The sequence below is a fragment of the Saccostrea echinata genome, unplaced genomic scaffold, assembly GCF_033153115.1.
Source record: "Saccostrea echinata isolate AGI-Se365-2 ecotype Australia unplaced genomic scaffold, CSIRO_AGI_Sech_v1 ptg000030l, whole genome shotgun sequence".
NCBI lineage: Eukaryota > Metazoa > Mollusca > Bivalvia > Ostreida > Ostreidae > Saccostrea > Saccostrea echinata.
In genome coordinates, this window is record NW_026889779.1 from 3,282,607 (window position 1) to 3,299,948 (window position 17,342).

General features: G+C 32.6%; 1 protein-coding gene across 1 annotated transcript; it reads left to right on the forward strand.

Annotated features, from left to right (window-relative positions):
• Positions 1–847: 847 nt before the first annotated feature.
• On the forward strand, positions 848–17,077 carry LOC133197115 (proton channel OtopLc-like). The gene is made up of 9 exons (XM_061332966.1): positions 848–1,457; positions 4,367–4,725; positions 11,269–11,404; positions 12,132–12,252; positions 12,654–12,870; positions 13,334–13,503; positions 14,946–15,099; positions 15,303–15,431; positions 16,033–17,077. The coding sequence occupies exons 1-9, from the start codon at positions 1,072–1,074 to the stop codon at positions 16,815–16,817; spliced, it is 2,457 nt and encodes an 818-aa protein (XP_061188950.1). The 5' UTR covers positions 848–1,071; the 3' UTR covers positions 16,818–17,077.
• Positions 17,078–17,342: the final 265 nt, after the last annotated feature.

Here is a 17,342-nt window from a genome sequence, read left to right on the forward strand (position 1 = left end):
GTAAATAACTTTCTGATTTACATTTATTTGAAAATTGTTTTAATCTTTTAAATAAAAAAAAATTAGAAAGATATTTTTATGCAAGCAGTTTTTAACAGAATCATTCATTTTGCAAGATTTTACAATCAACCTAACTTTTTGGTCTTAGTCGTAAGTTCTTTTGTAAAACGCGCCCACGGAAGGCATACTGTATTTTTGATGAATGAATAACTGAGAGTAAATTTTTTACACAATTTTAAGAAAATGCACTCACTTTTACCAAGGCAAACCGGTTTCGATAAGCTGCAGAGTGTTTAGTTCTCTCTTTTTCAAAAGGCTGCAAAGTCTTGTAATTAAATGCTTCATATTTCGTAGGCTAATATACGATAATTCCGCATCTCGAAAGAGATGGTGTGTAAGAGAGAGAGAGAGAGAGAGAGAGAGAGAGAGAGGACATTATTTAGCCCACCCACACCTTTAAACGATGTATATGAATCATTTGTTTAGAAAGCCCAAAATTCATAGAATCAATTAATTGTAAGCTTACTCATCTAGAATAGATCAATGAAGAATGTAAAGCTTACACTATCGACAACATATTGGAATCAAATCATGGTAATGAGGTTATTGTTTTACTCATCTCTTCTATACATTGCGTAATGTACAAATTATATTTTTACTGATAAAATGTTCTGTTCCTCAACCGACTACTTAATCAAACGGCCAATGTTTCACAGCCGAGCACTGTCAGGATGCTTTGGTATAAGGGGTTTTAAAAGGCAAGGGGTATTTTGTATCCTCCGCGAGTAAACAGTAACTTGAATATCACAGTGTGATTTTTGTATGGAATATTGTTATATACAAAGGAGAAACGAAAAACTCCAGATTGCTTTTGATGCCGGGGCAGCACCAGTAAAAATCAGTTAACCGCTGGGCTAATGAATGCAGAAGAGAAGCGCGAACCGCAGTGCAGACGTCTTTTGACAATGCTGTGTCAGTTAATGGATTGCCAGTGTACTTTATCAAAGACCAAGGAATAATTTTGTGTAGAAAATTCTGTTTCTGGAGACTTTCCTATCAATCGGTGTCAACATGAATGGATATACGGCAGTGACTAATTTTAAAGACACCACAAAGACAATAAATATTGACAAACAGGAGCCTAAGATTGGAATTCATAAAAATGACTGTAATTTGGACATTCCCGAGTCAGACAGTGGGGACGATTCTGAAAATACTTATAGACCTTATAGTGACACAGTGGATACTGACGCCAGTAACACCCAGGACGAAGGGGACCCGCCGTCACCGCCTGTGTCCCGGGTAGCGGACAGGTGCTTGTTGAACAATTTGAATATAGTGAGTAGTATAATAAGCAGCGACTCGGACAGCTGCACGGAGGGGGAGTTTATCTTGGACCGTGGTGGGCAGACGACAGACGAAACCAGCACGTCGTCTGAATCTGATGAAACGCAGATGTAAGTACTGATTCCAGTATAAAGAAAGTGAGAAAAGGAACCTTCTAACCACTTCATGTGGATTTTAAAAAATCCCTCGGGGGGGGGGGGGGGGGATTGTATAATTGTGTTTGAATCATTGAATTTTTTTTTTAAACACAAAAAACAAACAATTAGGAGCAAATTTGTTTTACATAAAGTATTTCTAATCATTAGGCATGTTAGATTTATATCAAAAACTGATCTGCTGCATATTATGTGTCTCTTTAAGAGTAAATGTTATCACCATTAAAAGAGTAACTTCAAAAAGAAAACATGTGAAATGAATACATTGTATTAGGGACTTTAAAATTATTATTTACGGTGTAGTTTTAATGAACATGTATTCATGAAAACATTATTACAGGAAAAACAAACTATAAACAGATGTTGGCTCATAGAACGAGCGCGCAGGGGGGAAGAGAAAGTGTTACCAAAATGATTCAAATACTTGGAATGTAGTAATTTCGTTAAAACAAATGTTTCACTGAAATGGATTCGGTACGATTAAATGTTAATGTTGATCAAGGGTTATCTAGTTTTGTTTTATGATGATTGCGCTGCGACACTAATTGATTCGGTATTTTAAGGCAATTACTCAGAGAAGCTTTCTCTGGTTTTTGTTACGAAGTACGGAGCAATTAAAGAATTCCCTAGGGTGGATAACTGTCTGTCTTCCAGGTCAACAACTATCTCTAATGTCCTTGTCAGGTTTGGAAAGTAGATGATATGTGTCTTACCTAAATTATCTATCTTGAAATATAGACATTAAGAACAGTAACAAGTGATATGTTTTAAATCAATGTCAAAGTATTAAAAATAGAGTTGTCGTGTACATGCTGTCCAAAGGAATCCGGATTTCTAACCAACAGTCCATTTTACTTTGGAAAACTTAAGGTTCATAATCGTAGCAAGTGTCAGAGTAGGAAAAAAATGTCTTTAGTAATTTGCTGAAGATCAATATCTCCGATGATATTCCAGATATTTGCAGTTGCACGCATTTTCGTCAAGAAAGGTGCGAAATCGGTGAAATTGCAGAGATCACTTAAATGAAATCCATTAACATCGGATTTGTTTCGTTGCTCTGGGGCTTTTTCCGTATGTCATCCTCACCTCGCTGTGTGAACTTCTGACGGAACGACCGGGACACATGCCGGCCAGACACGAAGGTGGCTAAGTGGATCCCCACGGGTCCCCAATCGATATCACTCACAAAATTACCACACTACATTTTATGACAGCATTGAAGATTATGGCTTATAATTTGATTGAGCTGGAAGATTAGAAAGCAGACATTCGGGGAAAAAATCAACTTTTGAAAAATTTCGAGTTTGTCTATTTTTTTGTCTTGAAAAATTAAGAGATTTTCAAAATTCGAATATCTCACTATCAGGTGGCAATGTACATGTACTGTATAAGATTTCTTGGGGCCCAGTTGGGGACTCATGATGACATTGCATTGATAAATTTACTCTTGTTTCCCAAATTTACATGTAATTCAATATCATTCCATATTATTTCTTTATTTTGATGGAAAACTAACCGTAGAGCGAGATTAAAACCATCGGGTCAACAAAGTCGATACAACCTGTCAAAGTCTACAGGATTGTTATTTTAAAATTTTCCTTAAAAATAGTAACATCTTGTTTCTCCCAAGTGCTAGATAAATCGATGACCTATAGACACGCCTTCACCTATCAGCTTATATGAACGTTTGGTCGGAGTACGAACATTAATCTCTCCTCGCGTCCATCATCCTTGTTTTTCAGTTTTTGTGGACTTCGATAACAATTTTATTTAATTATGTCATTGAAAAGACCTTGCTTTAGGAACCCGAAACTTCCGCCCATTCTTCTTGACGGAGACGTTGTCATACAATTTATCAACATAAAACTAAAGAAATCCCTTAGAAAGCCAGTGTTAGATTCGTCGTTATCGTAACCCTGGTCTAAAAGACATGAAAATTAAGAAAAGGTTGGAAAATTTAGTATTGGTGTATTAGACCCTTCATTTGAACGTTCTAATACAATATGGAGGGGTTAAAGTAAGGAATTTTTTACACTCTGGTCTGTTTTGTGGATCAGTTGTCGAACAAGGACCTGACGTTAGATACTAAGAATTGATTATATGTTATGGGAGTTATGAACACTTAGTAATTAAAATCCTTCAACAACGTTCCATTTTTTGTGTTTGACTGGATATACTTCGAAACTCAAGATTGTCGAAGAGAAAAGGGTACTAGTATAGAGCTGATAAGCAAATTATGATGTTCTTTGAACTTTTATGAAACAAATTTAGATAAAAGATATATATTACTATGTTATTTTGATTCTGCTGAAATATTATGATGCTAATATTAATTAAATACAAGATTATTGACGTAAGTGCTATGTTAACAAATAATTTACTTTACATAGTCTGGATAGTTTCCTAATTTGAGAATTTCGTTTGTATACATGCAAGTAATTCATTTCTGTTGATTTACATACGTACTATACATGTACTTATCAACTTATGCATCTAAGAACTAGCGCTCGATTTAGCTGGTAAATCAAGCAATTGTTCAATAAAACAAAATAAATCACACACACACCCTCACACACCAAAGAAAAAAAAATGAAAAAAGAAAAAAAAAACAACGAAACAAAGACCCCCCCCCCCCCCCAAAAAAAAAAACGAGAAAAAAATAAACAAAAACAAAAACCGTCTGATAGGTTACAATGTACGTGTAACGGTAATTAAGCCTAATTAAAATGCCAGATGAGAAAATTTTTCAATAGAGCACATCGTGATGCCTGTTCTTGTATTGAAGAATATAAATAAATTTAAGTGTACTGCATGGTTCTCAGCAAAAAAATAAATTTACATTTGTTTTCCTTTTACTGCGACAGATGGGTGGGAAACCGAACAAGGACCAGTGGAAGCGTTTCCACTCCTCCACTTCCTAGTTTGACCAGCTCCAATGCCAGTGACAGTCGTGTCCAAAGCCCCAGCAACCGGAATAATACAATTCCACGGTACTCCTCCCGTGAAGTTTCCTCATCTGGAAACGCGTCAGTGGTGACGTCACAAGCGGGCACTGGCGACGAAGCTAACGTGGGCAGAAGTCACTCATGGCATGAACTTCCAAGTGACGTTGAATGTCAGATTCAGAGAAGGTCGTCCAGAAACATCAGTCTTTTACGCCATAACCCAAGGACTGGAAATACAGAAACAATTGTGATTGAGACCCACCCAAATGGAGATTCAGGTATCAGAATTTATACTTAACATGTATCCATGAATTACGAAAGCCGGATAGGCTAACGAGTTAGTTATCTCGTTATAACGAGTTAGTTATCTCGTTATACGAGTTAGTATCTCGTTATAACGAGATAATTATCTCGTTATAACGAGTTAGTATCTCGTTATAACGAGTTAGTTATCTCGTTATAACGAGTTAATTATCTCGTTATAACGAGATAATTATCTCGTTATAACGAGTTAGTTATGTCGTTATAACGAGACAGTTTTCTTGTTATTTTGAGACTTAATAGCAATATAGGAATAAAAATGGCTGCAGTTTTAAATGCCATTGAATTTTTAGCAAGTAATTATCAGTCAAATTTAACTTGAACAATTGATAAATGGTTGAAAATTTAATTTGCTCTGGGGTTTACTTATGATTAAATCTTGAACTATCTCGCTGTCAATAATCATAGCAACTCTAAGGCGAACACATTTACACATTTTCGTGAACTCCTCCTAAAATTGTTGCATTAGGACGCGATATTTTTCTTAAAATAATATTGCCAAACATACTTGCTTCAAACTTTGGCAATTTATTTATGACAACTATTTCTGATGAATGACACTATTTCGATATGTTTTGGACGACTTATACACTTTCATATATCAATTTCTATACCGCTAAAATTAAATATCAGAGACAATATAAGTGCAACATATCGTTTATATAGATTACAGTGTTATACATATGTTACTTCTGAGATTCAGAAATGTTTTGAAGACGGGGGATGGTGAGACATCAGCAGTTAGATCATAGGCGTAGTAATAGAGGGGCTAATGTCCACACCACCACTTTTAAAAAGGGGGCGGTCAAGAGTATCTTTGTGCCCTTTCCTCCATATTTTTTTTTACCTGAGTAAATATCTCCCGAAAATAATGGCGAATACTCGTAGTTGGAATATCAAATCTATTTTTTTTCTTTTTACTTGTCAAATATTTTACTTGGTTTACCCCCCCCCCCCCCATTGAACTTTGTGACTTAGCTTAATATGCATATTGTCCACGATAATGGGGAATGGTGAAGCAAAAATGATATTACATCCTTTTAAGTAATAAGACGTTAAATCTGATCTGCTGATATTGACATTTTATTTAATATTCTGTCATGATTCACTGTTTATATTTTTTGCGGGGGGGGGGGGGGGGTTCCAAGTTGTGGAGATTCACGGAGACCTATTTGAGATTCACGTCTATTTGGCGGATCCTATATGTTTACCACATAGTGTCAGAACGTCATACCAGAGTTTACAAAACAAAAAAAAAAGTTTACAGAGTTTACAAAGCCAGTTGACTTTTATAATCTTTTTACTTAGGATTGATCAACGAATAGGCCTAATACTACATATGTACATTTATATTATTAATACAACATTGAAGCAATGTCGTTAATTATTTTCTTCATCACAATATTTATTATGTAAACTTTACAAGCATATAATTTTTATTTCAAAAAGAGATTGATGCTTTTTTTTTTGGGGGGGGGGGGGGTAATAAATAGAGGATATTCAATGTTTTATAGTTGATATGGAATTTATTTCACGAGTGGGAAAGGAATTTTTTTTATATTTTCATGAGTGCGAAGCACGAGTGAAAATATCAAAAATCCTGTCTCAACATACAATACACATTTCTTGGCAAAATTTATGCTTGAAATACACCTTAAGTAATGCTTATCATATTGTAAACTTTGATATTAAACTTTCATTCTATACCCAAAAAGGATCACATGTCAACTGTTTTTACTAATGCTGACCTTCACCTTTTATCGTGGCTTCCGTAGAATAAAGAGCTCCAAAAGTTTTTTTTTAATTCTACCACATTGATAATAACGCAAAAATTACATATTGTAATTTAAGATTCCATGCCAAATTGGTAAATTAAAATGTTTATTTCTTTTAATAAACAGAAGAAATATATAAATTATTAAGTGATAAGTACAGTATTAGTTCTTGTTATTCATCATATTTATTATTGAGGGGAAGGAGGGATTGATGATAAAAACAACGTGAATTTTGTTTTTTGTCAGACATTGAATTTTGATCTTGCCCCTTTAAGACGATAAAATTGAACTGGTATTCTTTGTTAACAGGCAAGGAATTATCAAAATATGATCGTTAAAGCCTAACAAATGGTTTCATATCCACATGATTTATTCGGAATATTTAAAATAATGGGATTATTTCTATGCATTTTTTATTGCGACAAATATTACGCAAAACATTATTATAATTTTAACAAATTCAAGAAAGCTTGAACAGGGCAGTTAAATCAGCCAGAGTATATCATTTTTTTCTGATCTCTTTGTACAAGTTGACAAAATTTTGATGTTATATACATTCCATTTGAAGATGACACTAATTCTGTTTTGCACTTTTAAGGTATAACACAACAACATGAGGCGGTCACAAGTTTCCGTATATTTGTCTTCGGTCTTTCCAATAAACAATACTAATCAAACACAAAAAAAACTAGTATGCTGTTCCATAAAATCTTTATCACGCACACTTCAAACAAATTTGATCGACTTGCTTCTGTATATTTCCTATAAATAATGGTCTATTCTTTACTTAGATATATCAATTCTAGATCAATTTTTATCTCGTTATAAATTATCTTGTTATAACGAGATAACTAACTCGTTATAACGAGATACTAACTCGTTATAACGAGATAACTAACTCGTTATAACGAGATAACTAACTCGTTATAACGAGATAATTATCTCGTTATAACGAGATACCTAACTCGTTATAACGAGATAACTAACTCGTTATAACGAGATAACTAACTCGTTATAACGAGATACTAACTCGTTATAACGAGATAACTAACTCGTTATAACGAGATACTAACTCGTTATAATGAGATAATTATCTCGTTGTAGCGAGATAACTAACTCGTTATAACGAGATACTAACTCGTTATAACGAGATAACTAACTCGTTATAACGAGATAACTAACTCGTTATAACGAGATAACTAACTCGTTATAACGAGATACTAACTCGTTATAACGAGATAATTAACTCGTTATAACGAGATAACTAACTCGTTATAACGAGATATTAACTTGTTATAACGAGATACTAACTCGTTATAACGAGATACTAACTCGTTATTACGAGATAATTATCTCGTTATAACGAGTTAAATATTTTTTTGTCTTGTCAAAAATGAGCCTATCCGGCTTTCGTAATGAATAAATGGCCAAAAAAATAAATAAATAAATAAATAAATAAATAAATGAAATAAAATTAATAAATAAACATACCCCGCTCACTAAGAAGACAGACACAAAAGATGATACAAGTACCCGTGAATGAATAGTACATTGTATTTTCAATACTGTTTAAGTGAGAGGAAGTACATTTATATAGAGGATTTTCATGTTTTGTGGTTGGATATGAAATTTATTTCACGAGTGGGACAAGATAATATATTTTAATATATTTTCATGAGTGCGAAGCACAAAAAATAAAACAATACTGTCTCGTGAAACTACAAAATATTGAATTTTCTGTTTATTACATTTTCTTTGATTTTTCCTTTGATCTGTCTTTTGGTACCTCAGTGTCACAGACTGTGACATCATAGTTGAGCGGTTGAGACAGCTTCGCAATTGTGAGAATGAACATTGGATTTCAACAACATTGTTGGAAAAACTCTGGCAGTTTTAATCTCTGTCGGGTCGGTATACATTCTGCCTTACAAGAGTTAGGCCAGGGAGTATTTACAACACAATTCAAGAAGGGAAGGAAAATCTCATGTTTTGCCGCACTTTGATAATCTTTCACATTGTGACAGAATATATCATTTTGATATTCTCTCATACTGTGACAGAATATCACTTTTATTCATTTAAATAAATTACAGTATTTCACTGTTGAAAATATGATAAATTTCTTTTTTTTTTAAAGAAATTCTTATGGACAAGTTTGAGTAAAACAAGCTATCTGTTTTAGCATGGGATGGTGTAACACTACCAATCAACACAAGTATTTAACAAAGATGTCTGTGTCTGTGTGTGTAAAAATTAGCAACGAAAAGTACTAATTAAATTAATCAATATCCTTACTTAATTACAGAGTTTCAGACTGGAATAGTAAAAATGTGAATATAACCCTTTGCATAAAAATAAAACACAATGATTCATACGATGAAAATTCGGGTATATTTCGACCTTCAGTCGACCGTAGTTAAACACATCCACTTTAAAGCTACAATGGGATTAACAGCGTCAATCCTATCACTGAAACATCTCCCCTGGTATCGAATGCCTGACACCTTAAAACACTGACACAGAGACACATTTTCTCGCATCTATTAGAGCTCGAAATGTCATTTAATATAGATATATAAATCTTTGCAATTGGATTTAATGAAAGTTCGTTCCTTTCAAGCTCTATGCAAGTTAAAACGTAATTAAAATGAAATTGTGGCGAGGAATGATTTTTTGTAAAACTCGTTATTATGGACTGTTGTAAATCAAACAATTTTTGTTTTGACTCATACGATAGAGGTAAGAAGAATTTTCTCCTAATTTCGAAAAATAAAGAACATTGTAAAACATAATCAATTAACTGTCTAAAGAATAAGAACATAAAGCGTTGATAAAATATTATTTTTCTTGTATAAGTTACACGAAAATAATTAAAATACAAGTTAAAATTCTTTTTTTTCCCTTTGAGATCTGAATTTTCACTGTATATCACCAAAATTAGTTTGGGATTAATTTCATTGAAATTTAAAGTGACAGTACGGCGCATCTCATCAAAAAACTGACTAGATAAAATTTTTCGACAAGATTTGGAATTTTTTTACTACTCATAAATGTATTAACTTTCAGAAAATTACAACTTTTACAATTAAATAATTTGGATTATTTCATTAAAATTAATAGTTATTTATGGGACGTAAATATATACATCGCAACGTGTTCGGGGTTCCACATTCCATGCTATGCAAGCATGCGTAGTTTTCATAAACAAAACAGCATGGTTAGAGAGGGAATCCCGGTAGGCCTGCTACATTGACAAAGTCGACCAAAAAGAAAAAGAAACTGAAAATAGAACTTGAAAAAGCAACTTTCATGACTAAAATTTAGTTTGGGGATTAATAAAATCGCTGGATAAGGAAGAAACGGGAACTCGGCGACACTCACGCAGGGCTCTCGAAGGTTCTATTCGACAGGTTTGTTGATACTTGTTATCATTTCTCATTTTCCCGTCGCTTTCAAAGAAAAAAAAATAGTGTAAACTCAACATTAAAAATACATCTTTGACTTATAAACATTGTTGCCATTTGAAATGCTAATTTTTTTTAACTGTGCAGAAAAATATTTTGTTTGACATTTGCCGCGATAACGTATGATTAGTTGGTTTTCCCTTTCTCGGACCCCAATACACAAAACGTAAACATTTGTACTTTTAATTCTGTTAAATTCGCCTGAATGCAGACTAAAATCTTTACGATTATTATTTTAGATTATTTTATCAGAAAGTTATGATAATTTGTGTTTTTGAAAATTGCTTTCACCTAATATTCATTATAACTGTAAACTCTACAGTGTAGGCACGTGCCGTTTTAGAATTCACGTGGTACAAATAAACAGATCTAAGATTGCTCCAGTTCGTACGACCCTTGATTTTCCGGCAGATTCTAATTACGTTAATTTTGTTTGAGTAGAGAATATTTCTGTTTCTCAAACTGCTTACATCAACTTTATACCTTATTTCTTAATGACATATTGGGTAAATTTGGATGAAATAGCACACATTTTGCAGCCGTACTGTCGCTTTAAGCAATCAAATATTATGCTTAATTTTTCTCCATAAAAAAATCATCAAAATCTGTGAAACGTATTTCAGTATGATATATACATGTACAATGTATATTATTGTTCTGATTTTTTTTTTCTGAGAGAATTCTTCGACAGTAATGCTGTTGTTATTTCAGTTAAATTAATTGACCATGAAACAAGCACATGGTTTAGAAATTACTAAGAAACATGATCTTAAATGTATTTTACAGATACCACACTGTTTACTAGGTTTATATGGAAATGAAATATGATTTTCAAAGCCAAATAAGTAATAATATAAAAAGAAATGCATTCTTTGTTCTTACCCCTATAATCATACTGTGAGAGTGTAATATCATCTTTATGTTGAAGAATTGATTCCCCGTAAAATATTCCTGCCCATGCCAGTTGTAGATTCGTGTCTTTCACTTGTTTAATTTCCTTCATGAGAGCACATTTGGAAGCAACATGACCATCTCACGCAAACCCCGCTTAATTCACTTCTTGTAAAGTTGATGTATTTTCCAAACCATCCAATTATCATGTCGAATTCCTGAAAATCTAATGATTTAGTGCAACCTTAGAGTTTAACCTCATACGTTACAAATAAAAATGATATTATTAAATATTCCTTTCATTTATCACAGCATCAATTAAATTCTGTTTATTCGAAATTTCTGAGACTGGTACTTTGTGTAATTGCAGGACTTGGTCACGATGTCCATTCTAATTCTGAAGAACTCTTCTATCCGGATTCGCCATCAAATGCATCATGGTCCATTCTAAAGAAAAACAATGGCCGATACAATGACGTCAATATTCCTGTTGATTCCACTCTCATGTGAGTAGTGGAAATGCCGCTGAAAACATGTTCATTGTCGTCTACAAATAATTGTACATGTAATTTATAATATTTAGTGGATTTTTCTGTGGTTTAGAGTAAAATGATATGAAGTCAACTTGATCTAGTCCTGCACTGAAGACAAATTCAGAAATTTGGTCTTTATATATATTTTTCAATTATTTTATGTAAATTTTGGTTATATAAATGTGGTGCTCAATAGATTTTAAAAAATTGCTGTCACCGTCTTTCTAAAGTTTTCTCCGGAGGCTTATTCCCCACCTCTTCCAAAGCAGGGCCCTTTTGTAACAAAAGACATAGCATGTACTACTAAGGCTAAACATTTTTTTCTTGACCCTCTGAAAGCCTTTATTATTTCACTTTGAGAAAATGCTAGTATAAAGGTGTATGACCGATTTTTTTTTACATTAAAATAACTGCTTACATTAATTAATCGCAAAAAACAAATAATAATTGTAAAACACATTTTTTTTTAAAAAAAAAAAAAAATCCTTTAGAAGATCTTTTATAAAATGAATCTCCCTGACCTGTAAATATGCTCAGAAATTTATTCAAACATATTTCAAATACCATGTGCAGAATTAACTTTGCCGTTGTAGATGATTATAATAAAAGTATGTTGCACTGGATTTTTTTCACAGTAGCCAAACGTTGCTTTCACGTTTTAACTGTATTTATTCAAATTAACCCAATTTTCTTTTGTCAGGGACAACATGTTCACGAGCATCAGCGGATTATATGCTATGGCGGTTGTTGTATTGGGTTGTGTTATTCCTATATCAAAGATCTTCTCCAAAGAAACTTTCATCTTTTCTTTCCTTTTTGATGTATGTTTTATTTTATTACATTTTATCTCAATTTTCGTTCGTAATATCGTGTGAAAACTCTTCCAAATTACGTTGAAGCTAAGATTTTATAACATGCATCTCTTGTAATTATAATTAATCCCGTGAGGCTCTTGGTAACGTCTTCAAGCAGTAATGTTAAACTTCAATCAAGAATCTATTCATGGTTTATTTTTATCTACGTGAGAAAGTTTTTTTTTTTTTTTGGCAATATTAAAGATGTCCAAATAATTTTTGGGAAATAAAAGAAAGGTAAATTATGCGATTTTTTAAAATCATAGTCTTAAGTAATTATTATTTCAAATCATTATGCATCATAAAATAAAGGAGAATTTTTTTCCAAACTTTTTGAACGTAAAAAAATTACACCTCTTTTTTTTCAGGGTTTTTATATATACATATACACAATCAGTGTATTTTTTCTAATATATGCGTACGTCTACCTCCTCCAAGATAAATCCCTCAAACTTCGGAAAAACCTTCGTAGAGGACAGTACACCACAGCTTCTGGGTCACGTGGTAATTTAAAACGGAAGTACTCATTTGATGATTCCCGAACCTATCATACCGGAAGTTTCTACCTGAGACTCGGTGCAGTAGGTAAGAACACTGCTATTAGTATATACGTATGCTACGTCAAAAGCCACACTTAAATTTTGTAGCGTTCAGATATATTGATAAGGAAGTGTGACACGAATGCTAAACATGCAAATAAACGAATGACCATATCAATTTTGAAAATTTTACAAATTAAAAGAAATGTATGAATACAAATTTGTACCTGTAATTGCTGTAAAGCTGTGATCAAACTTTTTTTTTCTCTCTATGGGTTACGCTGAATATTGAATGAAGAAAAAAATATATATCTGTGCATCATGTGTATATAGATTTGTTTTAAATGTCTGGTTTAAAAAATAGTTTAGAGAGACGTATCTTTGAATAACGTAAAAAAAATAAATGAAAATATATATTTTTTAAATATATATCGTAAAATTATTTTCTCACATCTTTTGAATATAATCGTCATGTAATCATAATTTGGAACTAATTCCATTATTTCTAGGCTTTGGTATTGGTAGTATGATACAGAGTGGGCTTCATTTTGGGGAGTTATTTGACACACACCCAGACCCCCCTTCCTACCCATGTAAAAACATCGCTGAAGGAGCCAGACCTATTTTACATCTCATATTCACATTTGTACAACTTTATTTTGTATTCTTAAATTCCAAGGTGAGATAATATTTTATTTTGTTCTCTTCATTAAGTAAATATAATAAAAGTTTAATTCTTATTATATAACTTCTCGCTAAAGTGAATGTATAATATTTTTTTAAATATTCGGAAGATTGATATTATTATCCAACCAATGCACAGAGTGAATTTTAAAAAGCAGAACAATTATCGTGAAATAAAACCAGTTTTTTTCATTCTATATTTTTTCTCTCCCCATGGAGATTCTTATTTATTAAATATAATTAGTAATTATAGTACTTATATTTTTCTTAGCTGCAAAATTTGTGGTTACCAAACTCAGTAAAATAACCCCACCCTATGAATAAAGAAAGAAAGAAAAACGTCAAAAACAAAGAACAAAAACAAAAAAAAAAAACAAACAAACAAACAAACAAAAAACTGGGCATAATAAAAACTGCACAGAAGAAATAGAATCTTACATTTCAAATGTAAGGAATATTACAATGAATTGTTATAAAATGAAAATTTTCTTGAACATATGTACTTGTATAATATAAGGGACTAAATTAATGTATATATTGAAAGATTCTAAATAACTTTTCTATATAGAGGAAATTTAGTCATACATGTACAGTGTATAGTTATGAATCCAGGCTGCAGACTATCATCCGTTCATAAAATAATAAATGTTTCATGCAGTGAAGATTTTATGGGGTGGAAAGTGTTGATACTAGATCCCTCGCCTGTAAACTATTGGCCAGACTCTGTACACAAGTCAAATATGATATATTGTTTACAGATAAAATTATCTTTTGCAAGGAATTGTTTAAATATTCTGTAAATCATACCTCATGGCCCGATACCTTGGCATTTCTGTTAACGCTGCAAAGGTGCATCCTCTGATAGTAAGGTGAACCATATGGTGATTAAACGGTCACCCGTAGTCAGTCTGCAAAGGGAAACTTCAAAGAACATTTTAAGATATTAACATTTACACATGCTCTTCGTTACTATCGGCGGGAACGGAAGGGCAAGCAAAAACCACCTAACATATGTTGTGATTTTTATCGACTCCCGGATGTTTTTAAATTTATCAGTATTTGATGGAGTAATAGAATATAGGAAGTTACCTATCCAAGGATAAAATGTATAATAAAAGCTGTCTTTAATTTTAATTTGATGATATTTATTTTAAATTTGAAATATATAAATTCTTGAAGAACATTCATAAAACATATTTTTAGTTTGGGAGCATTAACACACAATAGTTCATTTAGAACACATGCCAAGACCTTGTAGGCAATATGAGCGTTACATACTTTTTTCTTCTTGCCAAGTTAAAATTGTATATAATTATTTTTAGAAATTTATAAAAAGATTGTCACTTTTGATCAAAGGAAGGTTTTGCGTTACTCGTATTAGCTATTTTCTTTGTAAACATCAGATGATAGAATGGTTTTGTGGATTGCTTGTTTCAGATGTGCATACATCGATATAAAACAGTGGCAAGGTTTGGGTTGATGCACATGGTGGCAACAAACCTTTGCGTCTGGGTCCAAAATATTGTCCAGGAGACCTTGCGTGAAATCAGGCCTCTGTATGAAACAGGTGCAGGCACCAACGAGACAAGAGGTAACAATATGAAGCGGTTTGCAAGTTTTCATTGCGGCTTTTATTATTTACTTTATATATACTCAGTAGTTCCTTGGTTTTTGTTTTTTTTTTAAAACTATTTCTAAAAGCAGAAAATTAAGAAATATAAATCAAAAAGTCTGAGTCTAAAATGATTTTGAGCGTACAGCAAAACGCCTTTAATTTACGACTTCCCTTTCCAGATTCTGTTGTCCAAAATCACACAGGATACCGCCTAGGTTGTAATAGGAATTCTTTGATGTCGGACGTTGTGGAAACCTCTAGTTCTTACTTGTATCCATGTACCATTGAATATAGTCTCATATGTGCAGGTACTTTCAAATCATTACATATTTTAAATTTACTATAGCTAATATCCAAACTTGACAAGAAATCGCTTATATAACTTTTTTAAAGCATTCACACTACGTAAATTTACTTTGCAATTAAAATTCATTTTGTTGTTGAATTTACACGACGAACTATTAAAATGAACACGTTTTAAGAAGCTGGCAAGCACAATGCCTGCAAATAAGAAGGTGAAAAATTAAATCTTAATTTAGCAAAATTTTCCTTGATATTTCACCTAACATTATTGTGTACTTACATTATTGTGTACTTTATGTAAAATCTCCACAATTTGCAAAAATCTCAAAAAAGATCGAAATTATTAGTTTGTGAAATAGCATACACATAAAGATGGCAAAAATATCATTTCCTCATAATACAATTTTTCCATATGAGTGGGTCTTCGCTCCATTTTTTTGAAAGTTCATCCTCAAAGTCGTAGATCATCTTTAAAGAGAATTCATTTTTTAAGCTGTTTAAAACGGAATTTTTAACATGACCAGAACATGTACTAATCAAATGATTGTCAACATCTTTATTTTTACCTAAAATGTCTTCAAAACATCGTTTTTTTTATTTAAATAGGAATTCTGTATGTTATGTGGAGGAATATCGGAAAGGGTGGGCGGACACATGAGGAGGTAACAAGTGAGGAGGAAAGCAAAGCTAAATCTCACCGTATGACGGTCGACTGTTCCCGCTCTAGTCGTGGACTCTTTTTGGGAATTTTCATCCTCGTAGGAACAGTCATAACTATGATAACATTCTTTGTTCTCATTAGGTCGAACAGTTATCTTAATACGGCCGTCAAACTGGAACATTTATCTGCTGTGGTCATTTACGTAGTGACGTCAATTGCCGTCGTATTGGCATTCCACAGAATGCAGACGTTACGAGTAAATTCTGAGCGGGAATTGGACCTGGAGGAGTCGTTGCTTCTTTTGGGTTTAGGAGGTCTTTACGTGTTTACTTTTTTAAGTATTATTGCCGCTTCCATGAAGAAAGGACCAACGGATTACTTAGTCATTTTGTCCTGTGTTTTCAGACTGTTTCAAGCCTCATTGCAAACAGTCTTCCTTTTAAGTGGAATGCGAAAGTCGTCATGGCGACGAGAACAAGAGAGACAAAAGCCTGGGCGGGAATATGTTACGTTCTTGTTAGTTAGTAACATTGCAATGTGGGGTCTCAATACGTTTGAAATTCAGAGATCTAGGGCTAACCCAGTGCAACTTGAATTTTATGGATTTGTGGCCTGGACAATTTTTAATCATTTATCTGTCCCACTGACCATTTTTTTCCGATTTCATTCTACGGTATGTCTGTCAAATATCTGGAAAAGTGCATGGAAAAGACGGATGCCGGCAGTTTAGGTGTCTTTCATTTACTTTTTAGCACAGTTATCAAAATTATCAATAGAAAAATGCGTTGTATTTGCTTTATTTTGATGCTACCATCTTTTCATAATCCTCAAACACTGATCATTGTGTCTAGTATTATATTCATAAACACATCAAGTATTATATTCATAAACACATCATTCTTTTATGAAACTATGAGTCCGGATATGGAAATAATAATTATTTTTTTACAACTATCATAACTTTTTAATGCCAAAGGGCTTCAAAGAAGTTGCTATTGTTCTAATGTGTTCAATTTATATGTTGTACTTTTATTTCACAGTTTATTTTATGTCATTTGAAATAAATTCCTATTTCATTGATACTAGTATCTTTTAAAGCGAACGTAAAAATCTGTTTGTAAACTTGAGATAAATATTAAGAACTTAATACATTTCCTATTTTCAACTGCATTTACAATGAATAATTACTCAGCACATTCGGCAAGAAAACATAAAAATAATGTAATATTGAAGAGATGCAACGAATCTGAGACTT